General features: G+C 39.7%; 1 protein-coding gene across 2 annotated transcripts in view; it reads right to left on the bottom strand.

Annotated features, from left to right (window-relative positions):
- The window catches only part of cfap57 (cilia and flagella associated protein 57), a 42399-nt gene that overhangs the window by 16736 nt on the left and 8226 nt on the right, over positions 1-17437 (bottom strand). For both annotated transcript variants that reach the window (XM_033632778.2, XM_033632779.2), the window contains exons 6-16: positions 15162-15301; positions 10598-10763; positions 10357-10470; positions 10009-10221; positions 8698-8871; positions 8371-8532; positions 4117-4272; positions 963-1056; positions 636-826; positions 338-511; positions 77-235 (exon numbers count right to left, since the gene is read on the bottom strand). In XM_033632778.2, coding sequence (XP_033488669.2) covers positions 77-235; positions 338-511; positions 636-826; positions 963-1056; positions 4117-4272; positions 8371-8532; positions 8698-8871; positions 10009-10221; positions 10357-10470; positions 10598-10763; positions 15162-15301 — 1743 coding nt within the window. The remainder of the gene's footprint in view (positions 1-76; positions 236-337; positions 512-635; positions 827-962; positions 1057-4116; positions 4273-8370; positions 8533-8697; positions 8872-10008; positions 10222-10356; positions 10471-10597; positions 10764-15161; positions 15302-17437) is intronic.

Raw genomic sequence — 17437 nt, 5'->3', positions numbered from 1 at the left:
CAAAAACTTTTTGGATGAATGTAAAAAAGGCTAGGACTTGAATTATATCTGTTTGAAGGTAAAATGTTGAAGCCACCTTGTCCTGGTTAGTCTTTTCGTGTCCAGAGATCTGGCGCCTCAGGTCCTCGATGTCGCTCTCCAGGGAGCGGATCAACCCCAGCAGCCTCTGTCGCTCCTGCTTCAGCTTGTTTATATCTGTACACCTGTCATCAACCTGTCTCTGCAGACTGTAGAACTGTGATCACACAATCAAAACACAAAGAGGAGGAGATCACAGACAGGCAGAAATAGAAACAAGGAGTTTACTGTAGATGCTATAAGAGGGAGCTGTGGTCACCTTTTGCATAATGACACCAGTTTCTCCTTTCAGATTTGCGTTGGTCTCTTTCTCAGCATGCAATTTCCTCTCATACTTGATTTGGATATCATGGACCATCCTCTTCTCATCCTCCTCCACTTGTCTTACGATCTCTTTAAACTCACAAATCTGCAGCTGGGCGTCCTCCTGACACTGCACAAAATAACAGCAGGACAAAATCAAAGCAGATAAGAACATTAGGGGTTTCATTTGGTGTCTTTTCTACTTCATACAACATTATGTGGTCACCAAAGCTCTGCTGCTACTCCTGACTGACCTGAACCAGGAGCTGAGTCTTCTCCTGCAGCTTGGTCTCGTAGAGCTGCATCAGCTCCTCCAGTGACTGGATTTTTTTCTCCTCTGCAGTCTTCAGCTGCATCTCATAGTCTTCCTGCATTCTCTGAAATTTATGCTGAAGATCCTGGTATCGCTCATGCTCAACAATCAGCTTCTGGCTATAGGATAACTCTGTGTGTGTGTGTGTGTGTGTGTATGTGTGTGTGTGTGTGTGTGAGAGAGAGAGAGAGTGACAGACAGAGAAAAAGATTGATTAATCCTTGGTAGAAACAAGGTTACACCAACACTGATACTGTCCTCCTCTTACCTAAGTCCTTCAGCTCTTTGGAGTGTTTCACAGTGACCTCTGCAGAACTCTCCTGGTGCTCACATTCCAGCTTCACCATATCTGTCTTCATGGCCTACAGGTATAGCACATGTGATAAATAGAAAATAAACCTATGTGTTGACTCAGCAGAGGCATGCAAATCCTGCAGACATGTTGTCAATGTTTTTTTCTTAATTCTTTAGAAACATACAATTTAAAAGTCATGAAGTAATGTTAACACTCATAGAAATTAAAGGCCGGCTACATTATTTTGTTATAATTTATTTATTTATTTTTGAGGGTTTTATATCATTCAGCAGCTTTCCTGTAGTATTTCTTGTATATATTCAAATCCAAAAAAATAAAATTTTGGTCAAAGTACATATGTTTTAGTGTCAAATTTCTATTCTCCCTCCAGTCCTCCCACAAACATTTTCCAATGTGACCTGATGTAGGTTTCTGGACAATGTCATTACTACATGTAAACCCACCCACTGATGTATACATCACATTAGTTTGGTTCTGAAAGTCAGAAAATAACACAAACAAACTACCCAATCGAGGCAGCGTGTAGACCAGTGTAGGAGGAACAGCCTTTGAACTCTCCCAAAACCTAGATTGTAAGTAAATGGACAGAATGAGATGGGCCACTCTGAGGGTCAAATGTTTATGGCTTTGCCCCCATTCTCACCTCAAAGTTGAGGAACACTTTCACCGTCATCCTGGCGCTGAGGGTGGTAACGGTGTCAATTGGAAACCCTCCACATCTCAGTTTGCTGATTACCATCCTGGGAAAATCCAGCGTTTTGACAACTCAGCCAGTTCAACTGCCAGACCCGGGGTCATTAACTATGCTTTTAAGTTCACCACATCCTCTCTTTCTTCTGTCCCTCTATCTGTTATACAACACATCTATGGGAGTCACCCCAGCTCTATCTTACGCTCACCCTGGTGAAGATGAAATAAGAAAACAGATGTGTAAATCTTAAATTCAGGATGAATTCCTGAGTAGAGATTAAGTTTCTCTTGTTAACCAACTTGAAATGTCTCTTGAAAGTAAACTATACATTTTATCCATGTTCTAACATTGTAACTGTGCATAATCCTTGTTTGTTAGTTGAATGATTTTTTTTTCACTCTTGTAGGTCATAGTATGAGTGAGTTATAATTTCATGTGTTTAATCCCTCATTTAACATGGAGTCATACTGCCACCTTGTGAAGATAGTTAAGAAGGGTTCCTGGAGGAATCTGAATATTATATTTCGAGTTAAGATGTAGTTGGATTAATTAATCAACTTGTCTTTATTAATATGTGCTGTCTCATTTTGTATGTGATGCAACTGCAGACTAGTTTGTAGTGTGTGTGTGCACGAAACATTTTATACTTGTGTTCCGCTGATATATGCACTATAATAATCGTATTAAATCTAATTTGATGTTAAGAGCCGATTTTGACCATAATGGGAAGAGTATGTGTCTATCGCGCATAACATGTTAAAGTATATTTATAATCTCGCAAAATAAAGTTAATTAAGTTTCCTCCGAAATAAAGTAATGTCTAAACCAAGAGACCCGCCTTGCCTCAAACACGCCCACTCAACCTGGTCGGATAAAACTAATGAGCTCGGTGCATCTCAGCACTTTCTCTTTACTTTCTTTTTCCTTTTACTTTTACTGTACTTTTCCTCTTCTTTCTTTTGCTGTCCCTCCTTCTACTTATACTCTTTATGCTTTAACCCGTTACGCTCTTATACTCGCTTCCTGCGTAACCCTTTCTTCTCTTACAATTGAAATTATTTTAAACTTTTAAGTTTTGCTCGACATGTCCAGGATTGTCTTGTCTGCCCTGAGTTTTCTTTCTTTTTGTCTGTGCTTTCAGTAACATTATACCTGAAGCAACAATGCCAGCCGATTGCAACATTTTTTATACGCATTAATAGTAATTTTAATAATAATGTCGAACGGCCGACGAGATTGTTTTCAACCTTATTATAAGCGAGCAGCTACAGCTAAATAGATGAGCTACTATTCGACCTGCAACTCCATCAAAGATTCATCGGATCCAGCGGCTGCCAGCCACTTGCCAAAGTGTCCGCAAAGCAGTGGTTCCTTTGCCAAATCAAGAGACTTTCTGCAGCCTAAGATAACCGACGTTTGAGGACCACCTGAAGGACATCGCAGTCAGCCTCAACTGCCCTGCCACCATTGTGTTACAACCGGCTTTGTTCTGCTGGGAAGCCCGGGAGCCGCAAAGTGACAGTCTGGGGTCTTCTGAGAAACGCTGCTAAGAGTAGGCAAAACTTCCCTCACCTGATGCAGCCGCTGTGTTGTGATAAGAGTTGATGTCGAATAGGAGACTTACTCATTTTGATCTTAATTTAGATTTTGTTAGGTAAATGGTTTTGCGCATCCCTGCGTCCCCAATATATCTATAGTCACATACTCTCCCACTATCGCCAAACTGAATAACTGCCAAAAGTGTTATCTCTTGCCTAATCCATTTATACATACTGTTGGTTTTGTGTCATTTCATATCATCCTCATTTACTATTCATTTACTCAGTTGTTAAACATTTAGCCCTAAATAAATCTTCATTTGTCGCCAAGTTGTTGTCTGTGGATATTCTTTTTGAGCAGGAACTAAGATCACTGTATAGAGAATTCATAACCCAGGTATTGAGATTGATTCATGATTGATAATTGGTTTCTAGAGTTATTACTTTGATTAGTCACTTCCCTCCATCAGAGGGTGGTGCCCCTAAAATTATGATGAGTGCAAACATTTTCTAAAGGTATTGCTCCCACTCCAGCAATTCCTGTGTGCTGTGAGGTAAAATTATTGTTTCTGTCAAAGGAGTCTGGTGGCCTTGAAGATGGCAATACAACAGCTTCAGTTCCCTGTGGAAAAGTAGCTGTCTGACAGCAAAATAAAGCAGTGAAAATATTCTAAATGTAGTGTACGCTTAAAATAATACTACACTGCTGTTTGCTAACAGTTGAGTGGGAGTTTCCATTTGAAAAGCACAGAAAGGATTGCAGATGGACCCTTCCTATAAATACAGTTATTGTTTGTTTGTAGTAGACATTTTGACCTGAAACTGAGAGGTAAACAACAGTACTACTGAGTCTATTTGAAGTACAGGTTTTGCACACCTGCTGCATTGTTTTCAGAGATTCTATTTGCTGGGTAAACTTGTCAGAGACTTCCTTCATCTTCTCACTGTAGTTCATGTCTCTCAGCCGGAGTTGGTACTCGTTTTCCATCTGTAGCTCCTCCAGACGCATCTTTAGCTCCAGCATGTTCTGGGTCTGCAGGACACACATACAGACAGGAATACAGGACTGGATACTTCTGTTGAATGTGACTTTATGTTACTAATTGACTGCTATACAAATATTTCTTTGTCAATTATCAATAAAAATGTGATCAACTGAGGCCAATTAAAGGAAAAAACTGGAAATCAACATTTCTATACTGTACAACCCATACTAAATAATAACACTGGTGGCACAACATAGCAGAGAAACATTAGACGCAGAACTACCAAAATGTTTTTAAATCTGCATCTTAGCTCTTTGCAGATGATGTGGTTCTGTTGGCTTCATCACACTGTGACCTCCAGCATGAACTGGGGTAGTCTGCAGCTGAGTGTGAAGCGGTCAGGATCAGAGTCAGCTCCTCCAAGTCTGAGGCCTTGGTTCTCTGCTGGAAAATGGTAGATTGCCCCCTCTGGGTTGGGAGAGAGTTACTGCCACAAGTGACGGAGTTTAAGTATCTTGGGGTCTTGTTCATGACTGAGGGTAGAATGGAGCATGAGATGGATTGGCTGTTTGGCACGGCATCTGCAATGATGGTGGTGTAGTGCTGGTGAAGAGACAACTAAGCCAGAAGGCAAAGCTTTTGATTTACTGGTCCATCTATGTCCCAACCCTCACCTATGGTCAGGAGCTTTGGGTACTGACCAAAAGAATGAGTGTAAATGAGTTTCCTCCATAGGGGGGCTGGGCTCAGCCTTAGAGATAGGGTGAGGAGCTCAGACATCTGAAGGAAACTGAGAGTAGAGCTGCTGCTCCTTTATGTCAAAAGGGGCCAGTTGAGGTGGTTTAGGCAACTGATCAGGATCCTCCTGGGCGCCTCCTGTTAGAGGTATTCTGGGCCCATCCAACTGGGAGAAGGCCCCGGGACAGACCTAGAACACGTGGGAGGGATTATATATTTCATCTGGCCTGGGAATGCCTCAGGATCTCCCAGGAGGAGCTGGAAAGGGTTGCTGGGGTGAGAGATGTCTGGATGTCTTTGCTCTGCCAGCTGCCCTCATGACCCGGCCCGCAGATGAAAATGGATGAGGGATGTATACGCAATATACTGTCCTGTCCACTCTTCATTTCACCATCCCAGAGGAGAGGAAAATTCAGAATAAGATCTCTTCTTTGTTTAGCCTTTGCTCCTAGTTACTTGGTTAGTTAGTTGGTAGCAGTTTATTTCAAACATTTATATAGTAAAAAAACAAAATAGTCATACAGTGGCAGAAAAACATAAAGAAAAAAACAGGTTACTAAAGAAAGCATGAAAACTGAAAACAACATATAATGATTTGATTTACATGTCCAAAAAGGAGTGGGAGGTAGCAAGTACAAACTTACTTATTCCCACCCCTTCTTCATATATTAATAATAGTCAATTATGTAGCTCCCCATCACTATAAAGCTGTACAATAATTAATTCTCCTTGACCTATTCTAAGATATTCAATTAATTACCAATAATATTTGTATTACAGCACAATAAAATTAATTATAAAAATATTTAGAAAATAGAAATTCATATATCTATAACTTGTTAAAAAAATAATCTCATCTTTGTATCCTTATCCAATCATGACAGATAGTTTGTACTATGTACATACATCCAAAATATGCACATATACACAAGCTATGTGTATATATATACACTGCCTGGCCAAAAAAAAAGTCACCACCAAAAAAAAAGGTCATACACTCTAATATTTCGTTGGACCGCCTTTAGCTTTGATTACGGCACGCATTCGCTGTGGCATTGTTTCGATAAGCTTCTGCAATGTCACAAGATTTATTTCCATCCAGTGTTGCATTAATTTTTCACCAAGATCTTGCATTGATGATGGTAGAGTCTGACCGCTGCGCAAAGCCTTCTCCAGCACATCCCAAAGATTCTCAATGGGGTTAAGGTCTGGACTCTGTGGTGGCCAATCCATGTGTGAAAATGATGTCTCATGCTCCCTGAACCAGTCTTTCACAATTTGAGCCCGATGAATCCTGGCATTGTCATCTTGGAATATGCCCGTGCCATCAGGGAAGAAAAAATCCATTGATGGAATAACCTGGTCATTCAGTATATTCAGGTAGTCAGCTGACCTCATTCTTTGAGCACATACTGTTGCTGAACCTAGACCTGACCAACTGCAGCAACCCCAGATCATAACACTGCCCCCACAGGCTTGTACAGTAGGCACTACGCATGATGGGTGCATCACTTCATCTGCCTCTCTTCTTACCCTGATGCGCCCATCACTCTGGAACAGGGTAAATCTGGACTCATCAGACCACATGACCTTCTTCCATTGCTCCAGAGTCCAATCTTTATGCTCCCTAGCAAATTGAAGCCTTTTTTTCCGGTTAGCCTCACTGATTAGTGGTTTTCTTAAGGCTACACAGCTGTTCAGTCCCAATCCCTTGAGTTCCCTTCGCATTGTGCGTGTGGAAATGCTCTTACTTTCACTATTAAACATAGCCCTGAGTTCTACTGTTGTTTTTCTTCGATTTGATCTCACCAAACGTTTAAGTGATCGCCGATCACGATCATTGAGGATTTTTTTCCGGCCACATTTCTCCCTCGAAGAGGATGGGTCCCCACTATCCTTCCAGTTTTTAATAATGCGTTGGACAGTTCTTAACCCAATTTTAGTAGTTTCTGCAATCTCCTTAGATGTTTTCTCTGCTTGATGCATGCCAATGATTTGACCCTTCTCAAACAGACTAACATCTTTTCCACGACCAGGGGATGTGTCTTTCGACATGGTTGTTTAGGAAATGAGAAGCAACTCATTGCACCAGTTGGGGATAAATAACTTGTTGCCAGCTGAAAGATAATCGCCCATGCAGTAATTATCCAACAGGAGGCTCGTACCTATTTGCTTAGTTAAATCCAGGTGGCGACTTTTTTTTTGGCCAGGCAGTGTATATATATATATATATATATATATATATACACAAACTATGTATATACATCCAAAATATGCACATATACACAAACTATGTGTATACACACAAACTATGTATTTATACATACTCACACATACACATGCATACACAAAACTGGATCGTCTGCAAAACTTCAGTCAGACCTGGGCCCTAACGGTTAATCTGGAAAAGACTAGAATTATGGTCTTCAAGAAACGACCCAGGTGTCAGGGAAAAAACAGTCAGGTTCCTACTGTGCGACAGAGCAACATTTCCTGTTACAATGCAGCACATATTGGGGCGGCAGTAGCTCAGTCCATAGGGACTTGGGTTGGGAACCGGAGGGTCGCCTGCTCAAGTCCCCGTCCGGACCAAAAATATGGAGCGTGGACTGGTACCTGGAGAGGTGCCAGTTCACCTCCTGGGCACTGCTGAGGTGCCCCTGAGCAAGGCACCGAACCCCCCAACCGGTCAGAGCGCCTGTCATGGGCAGCCCACTCTGACATCTCTCCACTTAGTGCATGTATATGTCCAGTTTGTGCATGTGTGTGTTCGGACCTGTGTGTAATTGACAACAGAGTGAAAAATTGAATTTCCCCTCGGGGATTAATAAAGTATATAAAATTAAATTAAATTAAATCTGTAGACATCAGAACGAAGTTCTGTACAAAAATTCAGTGTAAACTTCAAGATTTTGACACACTCTCTGACCAGACCAAAATGCAACATCTAATTGGAGAAAACAATGTTAGCACCACACATGCAGCAAAATATGTCAGTGCATGCAACAGCCTCAGAGACAACCAACGAAACAACATATAGTTCATCTCATCACAGATCACACTCTGCCTTTTTATTTACTTGTTCACTTGATGAGTTTTTTTCTTTCAAATTTATGTCTACAATGTTGTATTAATACATTGTTGTTAATTGTTTCTTTAATTATTTATTTACCTATTATATTCCATTGCAGTTAATTTAATTCACTGTCTTAAACTGTAATTGTGCTTTGGCAACACATATGAAAAGTTGGTTCAATAAAGCTATTTGAATTGAATTGAACTGAATTGAACTGAGACTGTTGTGAGAAGCAAAATTTTCCTCTGGGATGCTTCATTCTACTATCAATAACGGAAACACATGTAGGTAAAATGGCCTGATGCAGTCACACACAGGTACACACACAAACCTTCTCCTCCAGGTCTGACTTTGTGACCAGGATCTCTTCAGCATGGATAATCTGCCTGTTGCTCTTCAGTCCTCGGCCCTCCTTATCAATGACCTTCCAAATCAACAGACAGCCATCCTCGGACACTGTCAGCAGGAACTGATCGTCAAAGGTGATCATCATCTGAGGACACACAAGTCAGTCGGTCAGACTTTTGTCCTAGTTACATAATGACTGGCATGAGAGATCATTCCTCACTTTAAAAATATTCTAATATTCAAATTCCATTTAGAGGTGATGGATTTCTGTCTCTCTGTCAGTTCAGTGTGCATCAACATTAAGCCCAACCTTAGTGATGGGGCCACTGTGAGCCTGGTATATGATCCATTCCTTCTGAATAGGTAACGGGTATTTAATGGCTCTGATGGCTCCACTGAAGGTCCCAGTGAAGATAACCCTGCCAGAGTGAGACACTGCCACAGCGGTGTGAGCTACCTCATCAGCAGGAACCTCCCTCAGCACCTGTGGAACCAATAAAATATTCAACTGGGGTGACAACCCTAATGAATTAATATCATGTTAATAATACATATATGATAGTATGGCGTGAATAATCCAATATATAAAATATAAATATAAATATTTCACTTAATTTCCCTTCTCGCTCTGTCTCCCTCCTTCAGCACCATCTGGTTGCCTTTTAAATATCTAGTAATTTAGCACTGTTAACTGTAACGTTACAGACTTTCTTTTCACCTGCCTGCACTCATATTTTAAGTCTAACTTATTTGCCAAAAGAGACAAAACACATAATTAACAAAGTTAAAGATGAATTTGATTGATAGCATTTTTTTTCTTTAGATATCGTGATTATAACGTTGTCATGAACTCTTTTGGCCACGATAATACTTTTGTGAAAATTTGATATCATGCCAACCTTACAGGGATAATATGTATGTCAGTATTGTGTTTACTGCTTGTCGTGCTGCCCCCAAGTGGCCTCGAAAAACAGTAAATGCAGGTTTAATCATTTTGAAAACCCTCAAATCTATTTTTCCACCCTTTAGGGTCCACAACCCACATTACTACCTGAAAGTAAACTATGTTCTGAAAGGAACAGTGGCCTAATCTCTGTTCATATGCTAATGGGCTTTGTCAGTATTTCCTGCTTGAGAGCATACATCTAGTAAAATCTCTTGTAATTGTAGTGGCAACTGCTTTCGCAAAAAGTCTCCTATCATTCCTATAACTTCCTTCCTACATGAACATCAATAACCAGAATTATAATTATAATATTATTATATAATTACTTTCATTAATGTTGTTTTAAGCTACTGTCATTACCGTCTGTCCTGCATCTCTCTCTGTCTCTCTTTCTGTCTCATTGTGTCATACAGATTACTGTTAATTTATTATGTTGATCTGTTCTGTACGACATTTATTCCCCTGTTAAAGGTTTTTTTTGGGGGGAGTTTTTCCTTATCCGCTGCGAGGGTCCTAAGGACAGAGGGATGTCATATACTGTAAAGCCCTGTGAGGCAAATTGTAATTTGTGATATTGGGCTTTATAAATAAAACTGATTGATTGATTGACATCACACTTCCACTCATTATAATTTATGGAAACTCTAAATCCAGAAGTGTGTTGTTGTGACTGACCTGACAATCCTGAATCTCCTTCAGTGTGAGGTCTGTTCCTACAGTCAGGATGGTCTTGCAGTCTGAAGAGAAGGCAACATCTGTGTAGCCGCAAGACTTTAGGACACTCTCAGACTCACGCTTACCAGTCTGAGTGTTCCACTCATACACTGCGCCATCCATCCCACATGACACCAGCCGACTGTCATCCAGACTCCATTTAATGCCTCTCACCTGCAGAGACAAATTGTACTGTACTACTTTGGGGAGGCATAGTTAAAGCCCCTAACTGTTTCACAAATATGACCACTCTCTCTGGCACTGCCCTGACTCCACATGCTGTATGATCCACCCTCCTGCCTGACTCACCTTTCCATTGTGGCCCTTCAGATTGAGGATGTTCTCAAAAGAGGTGACAGAGTAGATGTGAATGACATTTCCATTGACAGCTGCAAACATGTGGCCCCCGTGGCTAAAAGCACACTAAGATGTGAAGAGAGAAAGTGAAAAAATAAGGAAAGAGCTCAAGAGAGCATCATGTGGCTGTGATATCGGCCATTACGATGTTCTGCATGAGCACACAATCCCCACACATGCATGTATAACCCACCTCTCTGCAGTTGCGCACAGTGAACTCCTTGAAGGTGCGGATGTCATTGATGAGTAGGGTCATTAGCCTGAGTTTGTCTGAAAAGCCCACCAGGATGAAGAGGCCGGTGGGGTGCAGAGCCACACTGTACGCCTCCTCCTGGAACTCCTTGTACAGCTCCAACATTCTAGTGACAATTCATAATAGGTAGACACAGAACATGTCCTTAGCATGGCATACTTCAGCTCTGTGCTTATTTCAGTTCATTTCAATTAAAATCAATAGAACTTTATTTATCCCGTAGGAAATTTTTGTGCCAGAGAATGCTTCGATTACAGTGACACAAATTACAGTAACAACAATTAACATTCACAGACCAGCCACAACCAGAACAACCAGTGGGTTCCCTGGGTCAGGGCCATCAAAATATTCAAAATATACAAGATATAAAGTGTTTGAAGAGCAAAAAGCAAAAACCAGTGCCTAATAAAGTAAGAATAGAAGGAAGATAAGTGCAAGAGTTACTAAAACAAGACAACGAAGAACAACTCTAACAGGCTGCCACCCTAGGCAGTGCCACAAATGGAAATTTACTGATATTAGGGCCTTGTGTACATACTTTTTTTTAAAACAATATTTTTATTGTTTTTTTTCCACAAATTTCACACATACAGACAACAACGCAAACATTGACAATAACTCACATATTTAAAGAAAGAAAAATAAATAAATGAGTAACAACAAACAAAATGAAACAAAACATCAGATTAAAAAAAAGACAAAATGAAAGATGGAAATAAATACACTCTACCCACAGCTACTTTATAGTGATTGTGTTCCCTGATGCCCAAGAAATTCCAATAAAGGTTTCCATATTTTTTCAAATTTCCCTGCCCTTCCTCTAGTTATATAAGTCAGTCTTTCAAGTACAACACAAAATACCATCTCCCTCACCCACATGCCTCTCAGAGGTATATCCATTTTTCTCCAAGATAGAGCTATCATTCTCCTGACCTGCAGGAATCCAAAGTCAGTTAGAGTTGTCTGTTGTGAACTGGTAGCAACGTTCTTTGGATATATGCCAAGTACACACAATTTTGCCTGGTGAGGTACCTTCATTCCATCAATCTCAGATATAGTCCCAACAACTGTTTTCCAGTATTTTTGCAATTTTGGACATTCCCATACACAATGGAACAGACTCCCCTTTCCCTCTAAACCTTTAATACAAGTGTCTGGGATGTCAGGGGACCAACGGTTCAGCTTGACTGGGGTAATGTAAGTTCTCATTAACTATTTGTACTGCAGTAATTTCATTCTGGTATTGATTGATTGTTTTTGAGCTTTAAGGCATGCCTTCTCCCAATCAGTCTCTTCTATGTCCTCTTGAAGATCTAGTCTCCATGCCTTGAGCCTATCTATAGTAGACTCTGTATCATATGTTATCAAAGCTTTATAAAATAAAGAAACTTGACTTCGCCCTTTCAGGTTTAGAATCGTGAGATTTTCAAGTTGTGATAAAGGTGGTTCAGATGTTAAATTCTTATTTTCAGATAGTATGAAATGCTTCAATTGTAAATATTTAAAAAAGTGTTTTTTTCAGGATATGGTATTTCTGACACAGCTGATCAAAAGTAAGAAGACTACCATTCATATAAAAATCCTCTATTCTCTATTAAAAAAATAATAATTGCAGAGGGTAACAGAGCAGACCAGCAGTACCATTTCAAATATGGAAGTTGTAGCCCTCCTCTTTCATAAGGCAGGTGAAGCAACCTAAGTCTCAGTCTGGATTTTTTGTTCCAGATGAATTTACTAAAAATACTATTAAGTCTATCAAAGAATGATTTTGGTAGTGGAAGACAAAGTGATTGAAAGAGATATAGAAATTTTGGTAATATGCTCATTTTGATCACATTCATACGGCCAGTCATTGATATGGGCATTGTCATCCATCGATCCAATGTATCCTTCACTTCACCCACAAGTGGATCATAGTTTGTTTGCTGATGTCAACGTTGTGGATCGAGTGGCCCATGGTGGCGGTGGGGTTATGGTACGGGCAGGCGTATGTTATGGACAGCGAACACAGGTGCATTTTATTGATGGCATTTTGAATGTAGAGAGATACCATGACGAGATCCTGAGGCCCATTGTTGTGCCATTCATCCACGACCATCACCTCATGTTGCAGCATGATAATGCACGGCCCCATGTTGCAAGGATCTGTACACAATTCCTGGAAGCTGAAAACATCCCAGTTCTTGCATGGCCAGTATACTCACCGGACATGTCACCCATTGAGCATGTTTGGGATGCTCTGGATCGGTGTATACAACAGCGTGTTCCAGTTCCTGCCAATGTCCAGCAACTTCGCACAGCCATTGAAGAGGAGTGGACCAACATTCCACAGGCCACAATCAACAACCTGATCAACTCTATGCGAAGGAGATGTGTTGCACTGCGTGAGGCAAATGGTGGTCACACCAGATACTGACTGGTTTTCTGACCCCCCCAGACCCCCCCAGTAAAGCAAAACTGCACATTTCAGAGTGGCCTTTTATTGTGGCCAGCCTAAGGCACACCCGTGCAATATTCATGCTGTCTAATCAGCATCTTGATATGCCACGCCTGTGAGGTGGGATGGATTATCTCGGCAAAGGAGAAGTGCTCACTAACACAGATTTAGACAGATTTGTGTACAATATTTGTGAGAAATGGTCTTTTGTGTGTATAGAAAATGTTTTAGATCTTTGAGTTCAGCTCATGAAAAATGGGAGCAAAAACAAAAGTGGTGCGTTTATATTTTTGTTCAGTGTAAGAGAAAGGATATTACCCTGAATAATAACGTACCTTCCAGCTGGGTCTTGGATTGTTTTCATAGTTTGAAAAGGTACTGTTCTATGGATAAGAATAAGTACTCCCCTAGCATTGCTGTTATACAATGTGTGAATTACTTGGCCAGGCCATCTATTTCGAATCAGTTTTATATCTGAATCTGTCATATGAGTTTCTTGAAGAAAAATTATTTTAGATTTAAGCTGTTTAATCCTGTTGATAACCTGTTTTAATGTGGTCAACTTCCTTGGTCCCCTGACATTCCAACTAGTGGCTTTTATATTGGAGATATTCTGAGTGTTATTTTGTTCCACACCTAGTGACATATATATTAGTTAAACAAGAGGAAGGGGTAAGCAGCTTCGGATCATAGGGTTTAAGCTCAGGTGGATAACAACAGATAAAGGCAACGGATGTTGAAACTTTATGAAAGATGGATTTATTGATTTACTTATGGATTTAATGGATATATTGTATGTGTATACTGCAACTATGCTGTACAACATTCTGTTATCGCCAAGCCACCTCAAAATAAAATAAAAAATTGGTCAAAGAAAAAAACAAGAGGAAGGGGTAAGATATACTGATGTGTTGAGTGTAAGAGGTACATAAAGAAAAAATAAAACCCATTTACATTTATACACATAGACATTTAAACACTCGAATTCCCCCTTCCCTACTCACAACAAGAAAAAACTGGAAGGCTTTTGTTGATCCACTCTAAGGAGGAGCAGCTACACTATGCACTATACCTAGCTCAACAAGCAACCAGTGATGTCCATCAACCCTACACAGTGTTCCATTTTAAAAAATTATATGCTCAACCCGAAATAGAATAAGAAAAAAAGAACAAAACACTAAAGTGTGTACTGGTACTGCCAAATATAAATGTTCGTTTAGGTCTGTTTTCATTTCAATAGAATTAAGGTTTCAAAAGAAACCAAACTAACCGTAAGGAGAAATAATAATAAAATAATAATACTAATAATATTAATAAACAATAATAATAATAATAATAATAATAATAATAATAATAAATAAATAAATAAAAATAACTTCTATCCGTGTGCTATTTGCAGCTACATTACGCTTCACCTCCGACATATTATTTTCCAAAGCAGCGAAAGAGCTGGCCATCTTACCCAGGCGATCAACTATACTGTCCAGCTTGGATTCAAATCCTCTGAACTCTGAGCTGAGTGACTTTAATTCGCCTAATACTGCCATTAGGTCTGCCATGCTGCTAGTAGCTGTGGCTTCTTCTTCGTTGTTCGTTGTCAGTGGAGTGTTGGTTTTTGGCTTTTGGGAACTGCATTTTCGGGTGAAGATCTCGCTTAAATATGAGCAGGCAACGTGGGTTTTTAAAGTTCTTTAGTGCAAGGCTGAAAAGAGCTTACACGCTAAGACGCCATCTTGGTCCATGGCTCCATAGCGCCCCCCCTTGTGTACATACTTAATGCTGAACACAGGCCTTGATAAGTCACTTTTCTAAATCATGTTTTAATACCAGCAAAGCTTAATTGCTGGACCTCTACAAGCAGAGGCCCTTCTCCAGGCCAGGACTTTAATACTACTCCCACTTTTCCCTCCTCAGTAAAAGTGGGTTACTTTTATGTATATATATAAGTAACCCTCCTTATTTATATGTGTATGACTCAAAACAATGCCTAAGATGTGTGGAGAAATAACGTAAATACATCACTCAACATAAAATAGCAAAGAGTCTGGGTGTGATTTAGTCTCTTACTTTGTTTCGTAGTTCCAGATGCGGACAGAGTGATCCAGAGAGCTGGTGGCTACCAGGGGCTTTCGAATACAGATGGACAAACCAGTGATGGACTTAGAGTGGAAGGACTGCAATAGGAATTCAAAATGTTTTTGTTCCTCCTGATGGAAAGAGTTAGAAACAAAATAAGGATCTAAAGTCAAGGCAAGTTGCTTTGATGTGTAAAACATAAAGGAGGGAAAGACAGTGGAGGAAGACGAGAGGGAGAATGTGCCAAGGAAGCAATGGAAGACGGAGAGACAAACTGGCGTGAAGGAAGATGGAGAGACAAACTGGCATAAAAGAAGACTTCAAGCTATCCTAGCCATTATGTGAGGCTGTACTTAGGCACAGCCAACACCAACAGCAGGCTTGTATTGACAATGCTAACATGCTGATGTTAAGCAGGTGTAATGTTAACCATTTTTTCATCCACAGAGCCAAGCTGTAAACATGACTACGAAGACTTAAAGAAAGAAAAAAAGTAAGAAAGAAGTTACTAAAAGAAAAAAATAGAGAAAATGAAAAAATTAGAAAGAATCTAAATTATGAAAAAAAATTAACATTTGCTTCAAGTTGCTTCAGCTAAAAGAAAATGAAATGCGACCCAGGAACGTCGGTTTAGTAACAGACCCATTAGTTTGATGGTTTATCAGCCACCAAACTACAGAACAGCAGCATGAAGTACTAGCTGACTTTCAAAAACTTTCATTTTATTGACAACAGCCAAGTGAACAGTAGAAATACAATGTTCCAACCCGTTCTCATTCCCTGGTCATTAAATACCAATGTTTTGTCAGGTGTCTGCAGTTGGTGATGAAAGCCAATGACACAAGTCAAACCTTTGACCCCAAATGAAAAAGAAAGATATGGGTGAGAATTACAATTCTGTAATAACTGAGGAAGTCTGTTATGAAAGACCATAAACAAATGCTTTCTATATGCCAAGGCTTAGTGTATATCGGCTGCTAGGGGTGGGCAATATAGCCCCATAATAATATCACAGTATTTCAGGGTATTTTTGGGATAATGATATTCTCAACGATATGACAAATTATTTAAATATATATATATATATATGAGGAATTCTACCGATTGTGTGCAAAGTGCTGTCCCTTAACAAAAAAACAACAAAAATAATAAAATTGAGTATTCAGACATAGATATTTACAAAGATTATGTTATGACCTATTTAAACCCAGGACAATAAATGAAAAAGTGATGAGCTAAATATATACAAAATCACCATTTATAGGGTACTTTCTATTGGGAGTAGCTGTCCCCAACCCTGACCTCTAAAATTCAATTCATGTAAATAACACTTAAAACATTTTTCATATTTTTTTCAAAAGTGTAATTTAAAACATATTTGTGATTAAGTTTAAACAGAAGTTGAAAGATTTAGATGTATTGTGGGATTAATTTTTAAATAAAGAAACTATGCTGAAAAAATAGTGTCCCTTGTTTTCATGTCACTACTGAAACACAAGAGTTTTAATGCACTGGTTGAGTCTGGATTTTAGCCACACCCCTGAATTTCTGAGAAGGGGGGTAGTACTGCACCCCCGTCCCAGATGGCTGCATGGTAAGTTGCTGACTCCTATCATTTTTTAAATAAATGTCTTCCAAAGTCTGAAAATCAGTGTGTAACTTTTAAAACTGTCACTGCCAAACACATGTTCTCTTCAATTATGTAAAAATTTGGGGGGTTTATGCAAAATATTATGTTTTTCTGTGTGAACAACTCTTCAAACATGTGCTTGTTAGCCATGTGACTGCTAGCATTCTTTAGTTATCCTGAAAAATAGTTAGGAATGTCACTACCGAAACAGTCACTACCGAAACCTATGGTAAAGTTTCGGTAGTGACGTGATCATTTCGGTAGTGACAAAATGGAATGGTCAGTAGTTAAACCCCATAATTTTGTGGTCCAAAGTCTCGCTCTTCTCTGCTCTGCTCTACTCTACCCTGGTCTACTCTACTCTGCTTTACTCTATACTCTACTCTTCTCTACTCTACTTTGCTTTACTCTATTCTGCTCTACTCTGCTCTGTTCTGCTGTACTCTACTACACTCTGCTCTACTATACTAAACTTTGCTCTACTCTGTTCTACTCTACTCTATTCTGCTCTACTCTGCTCTGTTCTGCTCTACTATACTATACTCTGCTCTACTATACTTTGCTCTACTCTGCGCTACTCTACTTTGCTCTACTCTACTATACTCTGCTCTACTTTGCTCTGTTCTACTCTGCTCTA

This window comes from Epinephelus lanceolatus, chromosome 1, assembly GCF_041903045.1.
Source record: "Epinephelus lanceolatus isolate andai-2023 chromosome 1, ASM4190304v1, whole genome shotgun sequence".
NCBI classification, from domain to species: domain Eukaryota; kingdom Metazoa; phylum Chordata; class Actinopteri; order Perciformes; family Serranidae; genus Epinephelus; species Epinephelus lanceolatus.
The sequence above is the reverse complement of the archived record's forward strand: the minus strand, read 5'-3'. Positions and strand labels throughout refer to the sequence as shown.